General features: G+C 33.8%; 1 protein-coding gene across 4 annotated transcripts in view; it reads left to right on the top strand.

Moving 5' to 3' along the window:
• The window catches only part of MAOA (monoamine oxidase A), a 178433-nt gene extending 170050 nt beyond the window's left edge, over positions 1-8383 (top strand). For all 4 annotated transcript variants that reach the window (XM_031959386.1, XM_031959385.1, XM_031959384.1 and 1 more), the window contains 2 exons: positions 4933-4995; positions 5190-8383. In XM_031959386.1, coding sequence (XP_031815246.1) covers positions 4933-4995; positions 5190-5333 — 207 coding nt within the window. In that variant the 3' untranslated portion in view covers positions 5334-8383. The remainder of the gene's footprint in view (positions 1-4932; positions 4996-5189) is intronic.
• The last annotated feature ends 3660 nt before the right edge of the window (positions 8384-12043 follow it).

Here is a 12043-nt window from a genome sequence, read left to right as displayed (position 1 = left end):
TTTTTTTGTAATGGCAAGGAACTGGAAACTGAATGAATGCCCATTAATTTGGGAAAGACTGAATAAGTTGTAGTATATGAGGGTAATGAGATTATTGTTCTATAAAAAATGATGAACAATTAGAAAGGTTTGCAAAGAATGAATTGATACTGAGCGAAACAAGCAGAATCAGGAATACATTGTACCCAATAACAGCAAGATTGTATGATGATCAACTATGAAAGACTTGGTTTTTGTTAGTGATTCATTGATCCCAATAATCCCAACAATCCCAATATACTTTGGACAGAAAATGCCATCTTCATCCAGAAAAAGAGCTTTGAAAATTGAATGTAAATCGAGACATGCTGTATTCACTTCTTTTTTCTGTTTTATTCCTCTCTCATGATTTTTCTTTTATGTTCTGATTTTTTTCTTCCAGTATAAGTCATAGAGCAATGTATATTTTAAAAAGTTAATATACATGTATAACCAGAAAAAAATAAAACTATTTTTTTAAAAATGAGGAAGTCAATTAATTTTTGTAGAAATGTAATATTTATTTTATTGACTCAGCCTTCCCATTAGCAATTAGTATTTTTCTCTTTCTTTAGATATGACTTTATTTGGGTGAAAAGTGTTTTATAATTATGTTCATATAATTCCTGATTTTGTCTTGGCAAGTAAACTACTAAGTATTTTATATTGCCTACCATTATATTAAAAGGAATTTTTCTTTCTAAAATTTCTGTTGTTGAACTTTGTTGGCAACATGTAGATATGCTAATGAATTATTTGGGTTTATTTTATATCCTGTAGCATTTAAGTTGTTAATCACTCCAACTAGATTTTAGCACATTCTCTAGGATTCTTAAATATACCATCATGTCACCTGATAACAATGATAGTTTTTTTGTCTTCATTACCTGTTCTAAATATTTCGATTTATTTTACTTCTCATTTAACTTTGCCTTTGAGAATTTGGATGCTATATTATTTGGTGCATTGATATTGCTTCATATTAAAGTAACTAGCAAGATTTATGTAGTATTTCTTTTCTTAACTTTTAATTAGGTCTGTTTTTGCTTTTGCTTGGTCTGAGATTATAATTGTTCTACCTTTGTTTTATTTTTTCCTCAACTTGAACTGAAGCATAATAGATTCTGACCCAGCCCCCTTACTCTTTACTATTTTTTATATTTCTACTTCAAATATGTTTCTTTTAAAGAACATATTATACGACTCTGGGCCTCTCTACTATTTGCCTCTGTTTTATGGGTGAGTTCATCCCATTTTCTCATTTAGTGTTATTTTTTACTGTGTATTTTCTTCCATCCTATTTTCCTTCTGTTTATCCATCTTTCTCTCTCCTTTCACCCTGTCTTCCTTCAAAAATATTTTACCTCTGACTACCACTTCCCCCAATCTGTCCTCCCTTGTGTCAATTCCCCAACTTCCCTCTCCCTTCCTACTTTCCTGATTGATTTTTTTAAAAAAACTCAGTTGAGTTTTTCCCTCTTTTAGCCAATTCCAATGAGAATAAGATTCAAGCATTGCCTACTACTCCTCCATATTCTCTTCCATTGTAAAAACTCTTTTGTGTCTCCTTTTTGTGAGATAATTTGCCCCATTCTCAAATTGAATTCTTTCTTTCTGGCTATTTTCAGTAATTTTTTCCTTCTAGGAGCTCAGAAATTTGACTGGTAATATTCCCAGAAGTAATCTCTTTCAGTTGGAATTTAGTGGATTCTTTCAATTTCTGTTTTGTGTTTTGGTTCTAGAATATGAGGGCAAATTTCTTAAAATATAATGTGTAGACTTTTTCACTGATCATGGTTTTAATACATTCATTTTTAAATTATTTTTCCTTGATCTATTTTAGGTTAGTTTTTTTCCAATAAGATAATTTCACATTTTATTCTATTTTTTTAATTCTATCAATGTTGTTTTATTGCTTTTTGATGTTTCATAGAATTTTTAGTTTTCTCTTGCCCAATTCTCATTTTAAGGAATTATTTTCTTAAGGAAGCTTTTGTACTTCCATTTTCATTTGGGCAGTTCTACTTTTTAGAAAAGGTATTTCTTTATGAATTTTTGTAAATTTTTTTCCATTTGGCAATTTCTGGATTTTGATGACTCTTTTACCATTTGGTGATTTTTTTTTTTTTTTTTTTTTTTTTTGCTTTTTAAGGTATCATTTTCTTTTTTCATCATTCTCATTTCTTTTCCCAATATTTTCTCTACCTCTATTAATTTGATTTTATAAATCCTTTTTGAGTTTTTCAAGGAGTCTTTTGAGCTTGAGACCAATTCACATTTTTTTGAGGCTTTATATTTAGCCATTTTGACATTGTTGTCTTTTTTTGAGTTTGTGTTTTCATCTTCCCTGTCACCACCAATGTGGTCAGGTTATTGTTGCTTGCTCATTTCCCTAGCCTGTTTCTTGAATTTTAATGTTATATTAAATTTGGTTCCTCTTCTTGAAGTAGAGCTTTCTTACATTTCAGGGTTTTTGTTCCATTGTTTTTAGAGCTAATTTGTTAAGTTTTCTGTTCTTCCAAGGTTTTATTCCATTTTTTGTAGAGCTAATTTCTGTTAAGTTTTCTGTTCTTCCAAGGTATTGTGGTCTTAGGAAAGGTATGATTACTGCTTTCCTCTCTGCACTCTGTAAACATGTACTTCTGCCCTGAAACTGTGACCAGGATCCCTGCTTCTCTAGCACCAGGATCTCTGGGGTGCTAGTGCTTTTCTTCTCCCTGGGATTGCAACCTGGAACTGATAATAGGATTCCTGCACCCACTGCCCATAGAAGGTCTCTTATAATAATCTTCTGCTCAGTTGTCCGATTCCCTTTTGGCCTGCCGGCTGGGAGCTCTCTCTGGAAGTTGCTGCCTCAGATTCAGTTACTCCCAAAGCTTGCTGCGGGATTGTGTTGGGTGTGGCTGCCACTGCCTGCTTTGTTCAGGCATGCAGGCCTCCCGGCTGGCTTGTGCCAAGGCCTTGTAGCAGTCACTGTTAATTTGCGTGTCTGGAGGCCTCACTATGGACTTTCTCTAGAGCTCACATCCTGCTGCTCAACTTGCTGACATTTGCTGTACTGCACTTTCCTTATAACCCAGGACGACAGACATTCTGCCAACATTCTAAGTTGTTTTGGGCTGAAAAACCATTTCACCCCCATTCCTCAATCTATTTGGAAGGGATTATTTTAAATTTATCTGGAGGAGAATTTGGAAGGGTTGCGTGAATTTCTCCATCTTGGTTCTGTCTCCTGTTGAACTTCTAAGTTCTCCTAGGCTGGAAAATTGTTTCACCCTGCCCCTTCATTCGATCTGCCACTCTACAGTTTGTTTTGAGACATTATTTTGAAGTTGGTTTGAGGGGAATTTGGGGAGAGCTCAGGAAAATCCCTGACTTTACAATATCATCGTAGCTCTGCCTCCAAGGCAATACATTTTTTTTGGTCACAGTCATAGTGCCATTCCCCCAACCTATGTGATTCTTGAAATAGTGAAATGTAAGCAAAAGATCAGTGATTTCTTTATCACATTTGGGAGTGTGTTCAGCCTACAACCAAATCAACTATAATTTAATAGATAAGTTTTAGGCATAAAATAGTTAAATGACTTTGGTCATGGTCATACACTAAAGTGTAGGATTTGGATTTAGGTCTCATGGTTCCAGTTCTGTTATTCTAACCCTTATGGTATGTTGATATAACATTTAAATATTGCTTTATCTATAAATAACTATTAAAGTAGAGATATGGTGATATGCTGATTTGTGGAAATTTAAAGACAAAATATTAAGTGACAAAAATAGCAACTATGACAATATTAAAATGGATTCATGTACATTAACAAAAATCACAAGATATTCTGAAGTAATAAAAATATAAGTTCATGAGATTGTTTCCCTCATAAATAAAAATAATTTACATACCCTAACTCATCTTTTTAAACCAGAATTTACATTTATCATGTATCAGACTATTTTTCAAGTAGCCAGTATAAAAAAGAAATCATTCATTCCTATTGCTGACATTCAACCAGTAATTCAACCAGTAAATCATCACAGGTTCCAATTAGACCTCCAGGTCCATAAAATTCATATAAAGCAAAAAGTTCATAAAACTTAATTGTGAATTTGTCATAATATAGATAAACATCTTATATAAATTAGCTTTTGTAACTTGTTCCATTAATCTTATTTAAATTATGCAAAAGCAATACTTTTAAACTTTTTAGTAAGACACTGATTTCATTTATTAAATTTACATCTTCCTGTTTTGCCTTGGTCAGATAACTTTTGCCATATGTTAGCAGCAGAGCTTTGTTCTAAATTTAAACTATTTAGACATATTAAATATCAAAAAAAAGATTTTTGTTTGCTTCCTGTTAGATTTGTATGCCCCATCTCATATGTGTTTATGTTTGTGTATGCCTGTATGTGTATTTGTCTATACATATGTATATGTGTATACATACATATAAATCTATAATATTGAAATTGATTTAATTCTTCCCTTTGATTTAAGTCTGCATGTTTTAATTTATGCATTTATTCATATATTTATGTCTATATCAAATTATATTGCCTTCTTATCTCTGTCTATTGATATTTTCTTCCTTTAAGTTCAAATGCTGTCTTTTCCATGAAGAGCCCCCAGAATCTCCTTGATTGAAAGTAATCTGGATTTTTTTTGGATTTTACTGGAATATTTCATATTTCTCTTTTGCCCCATCACACTCTCATCTAGTATCAGAACTGGTTTTGTGTATATTGTGCCTTGTCCTTGCTTTCTCCAGATATGGTTGTCACTTTTTTTGAAGCTACGGGCTGTCTTGACTCATCTTTGTAACACTAGCCCTTAGAAATGTATCTTACATTTTGTAGGCACTTATACTGAATAAATGAATGAATGCAGTAATACTTAATAGTATTTCCTTTCAGGTATTGAATGCCTTGGGGAAGGTGGCAAAAAAAGACATTTGGGTACCAGAACCAGAGTCAAAGGTAAGTTTCAATCTTTCTTTTATTTCTTAACTTCTTATTTCTCTAGCCATCCCTAATTTACCTGTTAATTTCTGGGTAAATTGTATTATCTACTGTGAAATATTTTAATGGCTTCTCTTTCTTGGATGTACAAGCCCTGCCCAAACTCATCTTGAGACAGCCTGACAGATATATTCTTGTGTTCCTTTCCCCAGGAAGTTCCAGCCCTGACAATTACTACTACCTTCTGGGAGAGAAACTTGCCGTCGGTTCCAGGCCTGCTGACAGCTCTCGGAGTATCTTCTTCCATAATTGCCCTCTGTGTGATGATTTGCAAATGCAAGAGCCTTGTACGATAGATTCTAAAATTTCATTTTCATGCTTTCTGCTTCTTCGCAGCACCATCAAAAGAAAAACCTGGAAAAATTAAATGCGGTAACATTGGACCCTATTTTTGTGCACTGGATTTTACAAGCCAATTTTTTTTTTCCTGTCAGTGTTAAAGTCATTCCAAAAAACAGAACAAAACAACAACAAAAAATTGCAATCAATTTCAGTAGGAGCAAGGTCTATCATCATTTGTATGTGCAGATTAAGTTGTATTCATTGGTAGAATAAAACCATAGTATCAGATTTTGAATTTCAGGAAGTTAAAAGTCTCAAGAGAAAGCTTTTAAAGATCAGATGCTCATAAGAAACAATCACTTTACTTCTATTTCCTGATTCTTCCTTTAAAAATGAGAGCACCTTATGATTTCATAAATAAATTTCTTTTTAACCTTCTCTCTGTGGTGGCTCTATAAGTTAAGGATCAGTCCCATGAAATAATCATCACAGCAAGGAGGCTGGCCTGAGGGCCAAATGGCAGGGGTAACTATATGGTTGGGGTCCCTTCTTCCTTCTTTGAGGATGGGGGTATTTATGGAGCCCTTTGGTCACAGAGCTTCCTGCAGTGAGCAGGCCTCCTTTTTCTCAATCATTTTAATGTGGTACTAGAAATAAAAATGTTGGATTGCAGTGCGTATTTAGAACAATATCTTGTATACATTTACTGTGGGGAATTCCATTCCATTTCTAATTTCCAGAGACTGTTCTGTGATCTGGTCGTCTTTGGTGTGTGTGTGTGTGTGTGTGTGTGTGTGTGTGTGTGTGTGTTTCCTTTGCTGCTGGAGATGTATTCCAAATTTGAGAAGAATGTATTTACGTAGGTATAGTTTAAAGTGTTGTACCAGTAAGTTAGGATAAAGTTTATGAATAGAATCTTATATTAGTCCAAACCAAGCATTTTTTTAAAGAATTGCAATTAATGGATTCTTACAGATAAAACCAGTATTCCTCCTTTCTCCTCATCCCCTACTTTTCAGTACCACATAAAATTTGGTAGAGAATCAATTTAATCTTCATTAGTAAAGCCTATAATGTGGGTTTGGACTAGAATTGAAGCTGGGGGACTATCAGGAGCTTCCCCCTGATTTGTGGTTGTTTTTCACATAGACCAGAGGTTCTATTTCTTTTTTCTTAGTACCACTTTTTTCTACATTATGATTAAATGGCAGTCAAACCAAATATTTTGATGACATTGTTGCTAAAGATTCAAATTGTACTCAAATATAGTAACAGATTTTTAAATTTCAGATTGCTATATATTTTCAAAAATAATTCTGAAAGATGTCAAATGTAACCTTATAAAATCACTCATCAAAAAGAAAGTAGAAATCAGTAAAAATGAACTGACCTTTTTATTATTTATTTTACTTTAAATAAAAAGACAAGAAATCAAGTGGATTATAAATGGCCTTTATCCTAGAAAGTATATCAATTCAATAGTATACATTTTTTCTACATGATGCCATTTTGCTGTCACATTTTTTTTTACAACTTTCTTAAATTCAAGGCAGTACTTCTGAAACAGAAGGGATGTCTTGTTAATAGTAATGTGAGAAAAAAAGAGGTCATCCAGATAATAATAATAATATAGAAAGTAGTTTATACCATCTGACAAAGTCAATCATGGCAAAGTAGTATCTATGTATAATAATTTATTTAGCATAAATAAGTCCAAGGACCAGAATGTTTCACTTTAGTGAATTTTCCATTTTACTGAAGCTTAATCCTTCAAATGCCAAAACTTAAAAAAAAAAATTACTTTTATCAAGCTCTCAAGTAAATATCAACACATTTTCATATTTGTATTAAACAAAAATTTAGATTTTCTTTGATTTCTTAGGTTTTCATTATAAACGGCATTTGCACACCTTCTCAATACCCTTGGAAACCGTTTTTTCCAGAGGCTTTTGCATTAAGTGATTCTTCAACCTTTACTATTTTTTGTCATTTGTCATGGTCGGCTTTGCCCTTTGTTCTCAGTTTACCATCCCATCCCTTATAAACTGGGAAGAACTTTTGGTTGGCAAAGGAAATCAGATAAACGACTTATTAAATCCCTACCTTCTTTAAAAAACATTGCTCTGAGGTGGCAGGAAGCCTAGAAGACTGTTCTAAGCAAAAAGTAGCTTTTGTGACAGTTCTGTATACTTTGCAGCTCTGACCCTGCAGCTGGTTGCTTTCAGATGTTCTGCTCTCTTCCCTGGGTACTTGAGACTGTTGTAACCTAATCCATCACATTAGACCTAGCTTTTCAATGGCCAGCCGCTGATTTAGTTTTCTATTGGACATGGTGTGAGGGTCAGGTTTAATAATAGCCTAGGAGTGTTAGTAGCAACTGACTCCCAAGTTTTATATGCTCCATTAGGAGACAGCTGTGGTATAGAGGATGGAGACAGCTTTGATCATGTTTTGGAAGACTGATCATTTCTATACCTGAACAAGTCACATGTCTTCTGTGGGCCTCAATTTCCTCCTTTAAAAAAACAAAAGGGACCTTATTCTCTCTTGTTCTTAGTCAATCCATTCTAGTCACAACAGTGGTCTTAAACTGCAGATTAAATTAGCCATAAAATAAGTGCCAATCCAGACATTTTCATGGAATCACCTGTAAGCAAAAACTTATAGATCACATTAACTGGCTAAATAGAAATTATAATAATCTTTCTTGGACCAAATGAATGAAGTCACTTTGAAAAATTTGATAGTGTTGGTTTATTTGACCATCTGCTTAAGAATTTCAGACACTGAAGTAGGTGTCCTATGTTAAGATTGCTAGAAATGGATAGCAGTTAACCCTTGGTGGTTATTAACTGTGTTATAGAAAATGTTAACATATTGTGTTGTAGACAAACTTTGAAATGAAGGATTGGGGAATGTGTTCAATTTGGCAGTTTAGTGTCTGATGTTTTGTCTCCCAAGTTTGCCTCATAGTTGCATATTGGAAGTATGTGTGTGTTCTTTGGCTTAAAGTAAGATTTTTGCCTTTACTGTTTTGTTTGTTAATAAAGTAGAATGTATATTACTTCTGGGCTAATCTTGTTTCCTTTCTTGGAACATAAATTTGTGTTTATGGACAGAGCTCTCTGTAAGATTTTATGGCAGAGGCCAACATTAAAGCATCACTCACAAATGTGTGACTGGAATTAGCATTAAATCCCAGAGCTACTTGGTTTGCATTCCATATTTTGATTCATAAGATCATGAGAGAGCAAGTCCTTTTGCATTTTACCTCTTAGGGATACTTCTGAGAGATTGGATTGTCTTGTCTTTAATGCCACTATGTTGAAATCCTCATTGCAGAATGAATCCCCCACTGCAAGCAACCAGTAACTAGTATGTGAGTTGCATTTAATTAATTTATCAGCGTTTTCAAAGGAATACTTACTTAAAAAACATTTAAGATATAGAAAGCTCCTCAAGGGCACACTCTACCCTATATTACCTTGGTTTCTGGGAGGAGAATGAGGAATGAATCTCTAAATGCAACAGTTACCTCCTGTTGGCTTGTGAAATTCACTCCATGTGGAATGGAGACTAGGCTAGCTGCAAAAGCCAACAGGGATTTAGTCCCCTGGATGTCAGATGCCTCATTTGATTCCTTGAAACTCACAATCATAGTTCCAGTTTCACCTAAAGTGAAAAAAGAAACCCTGAGGCAAAAAGTTGAGGCCCATATTCACAGGCTGTCTGTTGGCTTCATATGCCTTTCATAGCATTGGCTTTCTGGAGCCTATTAGTAGCAGGAAGGAATCAGCTGAAGAGGAGGGGCCAAGTTCTAGTTGGTTAGTGTCTTCTGACTGCACTCCCATTTACACTCCCGTGGCCAGTCAGTTACTTGTTCTCCCTGCATGGTTAGGAGATCTGAACCAGGGACGGAATGTGTGCACAGGCACGCACTTTCTCCAAGGTATTTTACTGTTACACAACATTATTATTCTTCTGGATGAAAAAGACTTCCTGGTATCTTGGTATCTTCTATGTTGGGGAGATTGGCTGTATCACAGAGTATTATTATTACACATGCTCATAAGGACTGCTTAGTGATCCCTCTCCTATTGAAGGTATATTCAGCTGTTACTAAAATGATCTGAATTGACTGAAAAGATTTTACAGCATGATAAAAGTGTTAGGAACATTGAATTGGGAGTCAGAAGACCAGCATTTAAATTCTAGCTTAAGCACTGTGACCTTGCTCAAATCACTATCATTTGAGATTTGATTTCCACACCTAGAAAATTAAAGGTTTGAGGTAGATGATCACTAAGGTTCTTCCAATTCTCAACATTCTCTGGCCCTATCTATGATGCTTAAATTCCCTTTATAACTTGTCCTCTGCCTCTACATATTTTACAGTGAATCGATTGCTGTCTCACTCTGCCTTTGTTTTCTCTATTAAAAGTATAATGTTTCCAACCTGAGAGATTCTAATTCATTTTAACAAATAAAGCATTAAGTATTTAATACATAGAGAATACTTGCTAGTTTGTGAGAAGTACAAAAAATATGACATCATGTTTTTAAAGTGATTACCATGATGGGGGATAGGAACAGATTGGGAACACAAATAGGAATCACATTGTGGGCCAGTATAAACCACAAAAACAGTCTTAGACTTTCAGAGTTAGAAAAAGCAAAAAGAGGCTTATTAACAATCGTCTGAGAAAGAGCACCTCCCATCAGGTGTTTGAAAGCAAAGAAATACAAAGCATAAACTGGAAAACACCAAATTAAATAGAAGAGAAACCACCCCCACCTGGACCTTTTCTCCCATTATTTGGGGGGAGTTCAAGCTTACACCCTAAATCTGGAAATTTATCTCAGAATCAAAAGAATACAAGTTAATAATAATAAACAATTAATTTAAATTTCCCTAGGGAATTGCTGTACAAGCAGATATATTTGGATAAGAGAATTAATTCAAAGCCATCACCATCTTTAAAAGAAGTACTTAAATGCTAATTAATAGGTGGTGGGAAACAGGAGGGGACAAACAGCTGCAAAATTCTTTTTAGCTATAGCTTTATTTGTTATTATAAAGTTTAAAGTCACAATTAAAATATAGTTTAAGGCTATGTTCCTATGAGACTGTCTTCACACAGGTAATTTCTCACTATATGTGCACAAATAAATAGAAAATGAAGAGTAAGAAAAATGCGACAAAGAGCCTTGGCTCATTCCAAACATTAAGTGGAAAAATGAGAATTGGAAGTGGACTAGTCTAATCTGCCTGGAATATTGAAATACTACTGAACAATACTATGAGATAAAGCTATAAAGGTAGGATGGAGTCAGGTTGTGATGGTCTCTAAATCCTAGAAATGTGATTGTATGTTAGGTGAGAACTGCTGAAGATTTTTGAATAGCAAAATAGCATGATCTGACCTGTGCATTATAAAGAAGACTTAGGTAAGGACAGACTCAACCTAACAACATTAGAGAGAATTTGAGGATATTCAGATCTATATGATGTCATCAAACTTTTTAGATTATGTTTCTAAGCATTTTCTGACATGCAGGATCTTAAAGTTAAAAAGAACTTAGAAGCACTCAATTAAAAATCTTTTCATAAATGAAAAAAAGATATTCAAGGAGTCTACTTGCTCAAACTCAAAAGATAGCAAGTTAGGGGGAGAATCAGTACTTAAATTCTTCAAAATTCAATGTCTTTTTAAATTTCAAAATAACAAGCCCAGATAGGAAACAACATAAAAATGTTTGGACCCCTTTTGAAGAAAGAAGACCAGCATATATACACACGTGATGTGAAAGTTTGGGGAAAGAATTTAGCTGGAGTCTTCATTGAGTAGGTAAGACTTGGATTGAACTTTGAAAAATAGGTAAGATTTGTATAAGTGGGAAGAGCCACGAAGAGAGGAGGCAGTGGGAAATTATGTGCAGAAATAAGTCCTACATGAGCAACAATATATTGGAAAATTTAGAACTAGATGTCCTGTTTCCTAAATTCAACTTGTACAAAATAGAAAAAAAACTTTTCTCCACAAATTCCTCTCTCCTATACCCAGATTTTCAGCCTCAGAACCATCCTCAATCCCCTTTTACCCCATATTTGTAATGAGTGCCTAAATCTGGTGAATATTTTCCCAATTTGAATGGCTTAGGTAGCTTTCCTTTGGGTGTTCTTACCGGAAAAGGGACAGGGATTTAAGATATTTTTTTAAAAAGTGAAACATAAAATATTGTACATGAAAACTCTCAATTAAAATCCAATGTATAATTGGATAAATCAAGATAGAGAATCCTAAAACCAATAAGAATAATAAATGTTAAATATCCAAAGATAATGAGAAGCTCTCAACAAATATAAGGCAAAGAAAAATGAACCTATTGCTGATGAAATATAGAATACCGTGGATTTCTAAGAGACCATGGAATAAGAAACTCAAGAATAGATTAAAAGGCAATCTTTTTTAAAGGAAAGATTAGGATAATTATAAATCAGAATTTAATTTTTTTTTATGTAAAAATTTTAAGACTCAGCATTTTAGAAAAATCCAAGATGGAGAGTCACAACAAAGGAAAGTTCGAGATAAAAAATTCATTGAAGTGAAGGAAAATGTTAGAAAAGAAAGGGCAACAACATTAAAAAAAATACATGTATCTATACAAAACAAAATAACTGACATTGTAGAAAGATGCACAAAAATACCTATTTGTAAAGATA

This window comes from Sarcophilus harrisii, chromosome 3 (genome assembly GCF_902635505.1).
Source record: "Sarcophilus harrisii chromosome 3, mSarHar1.11, whole genome shotgun sequence".
Classification (NCBI taxonomy): Eukaryota; Metazoa; Chordata; class Mammalia; order Dasyuromorphia; family Dasyuridae; genus Sarcophilus; species Sarcophilus harrisii.
The sequence above is the reverse complement of the archived record's forward strand: the minus strand, read 5'-3'. Positions and strand labels throughout refer to the sequence as shown.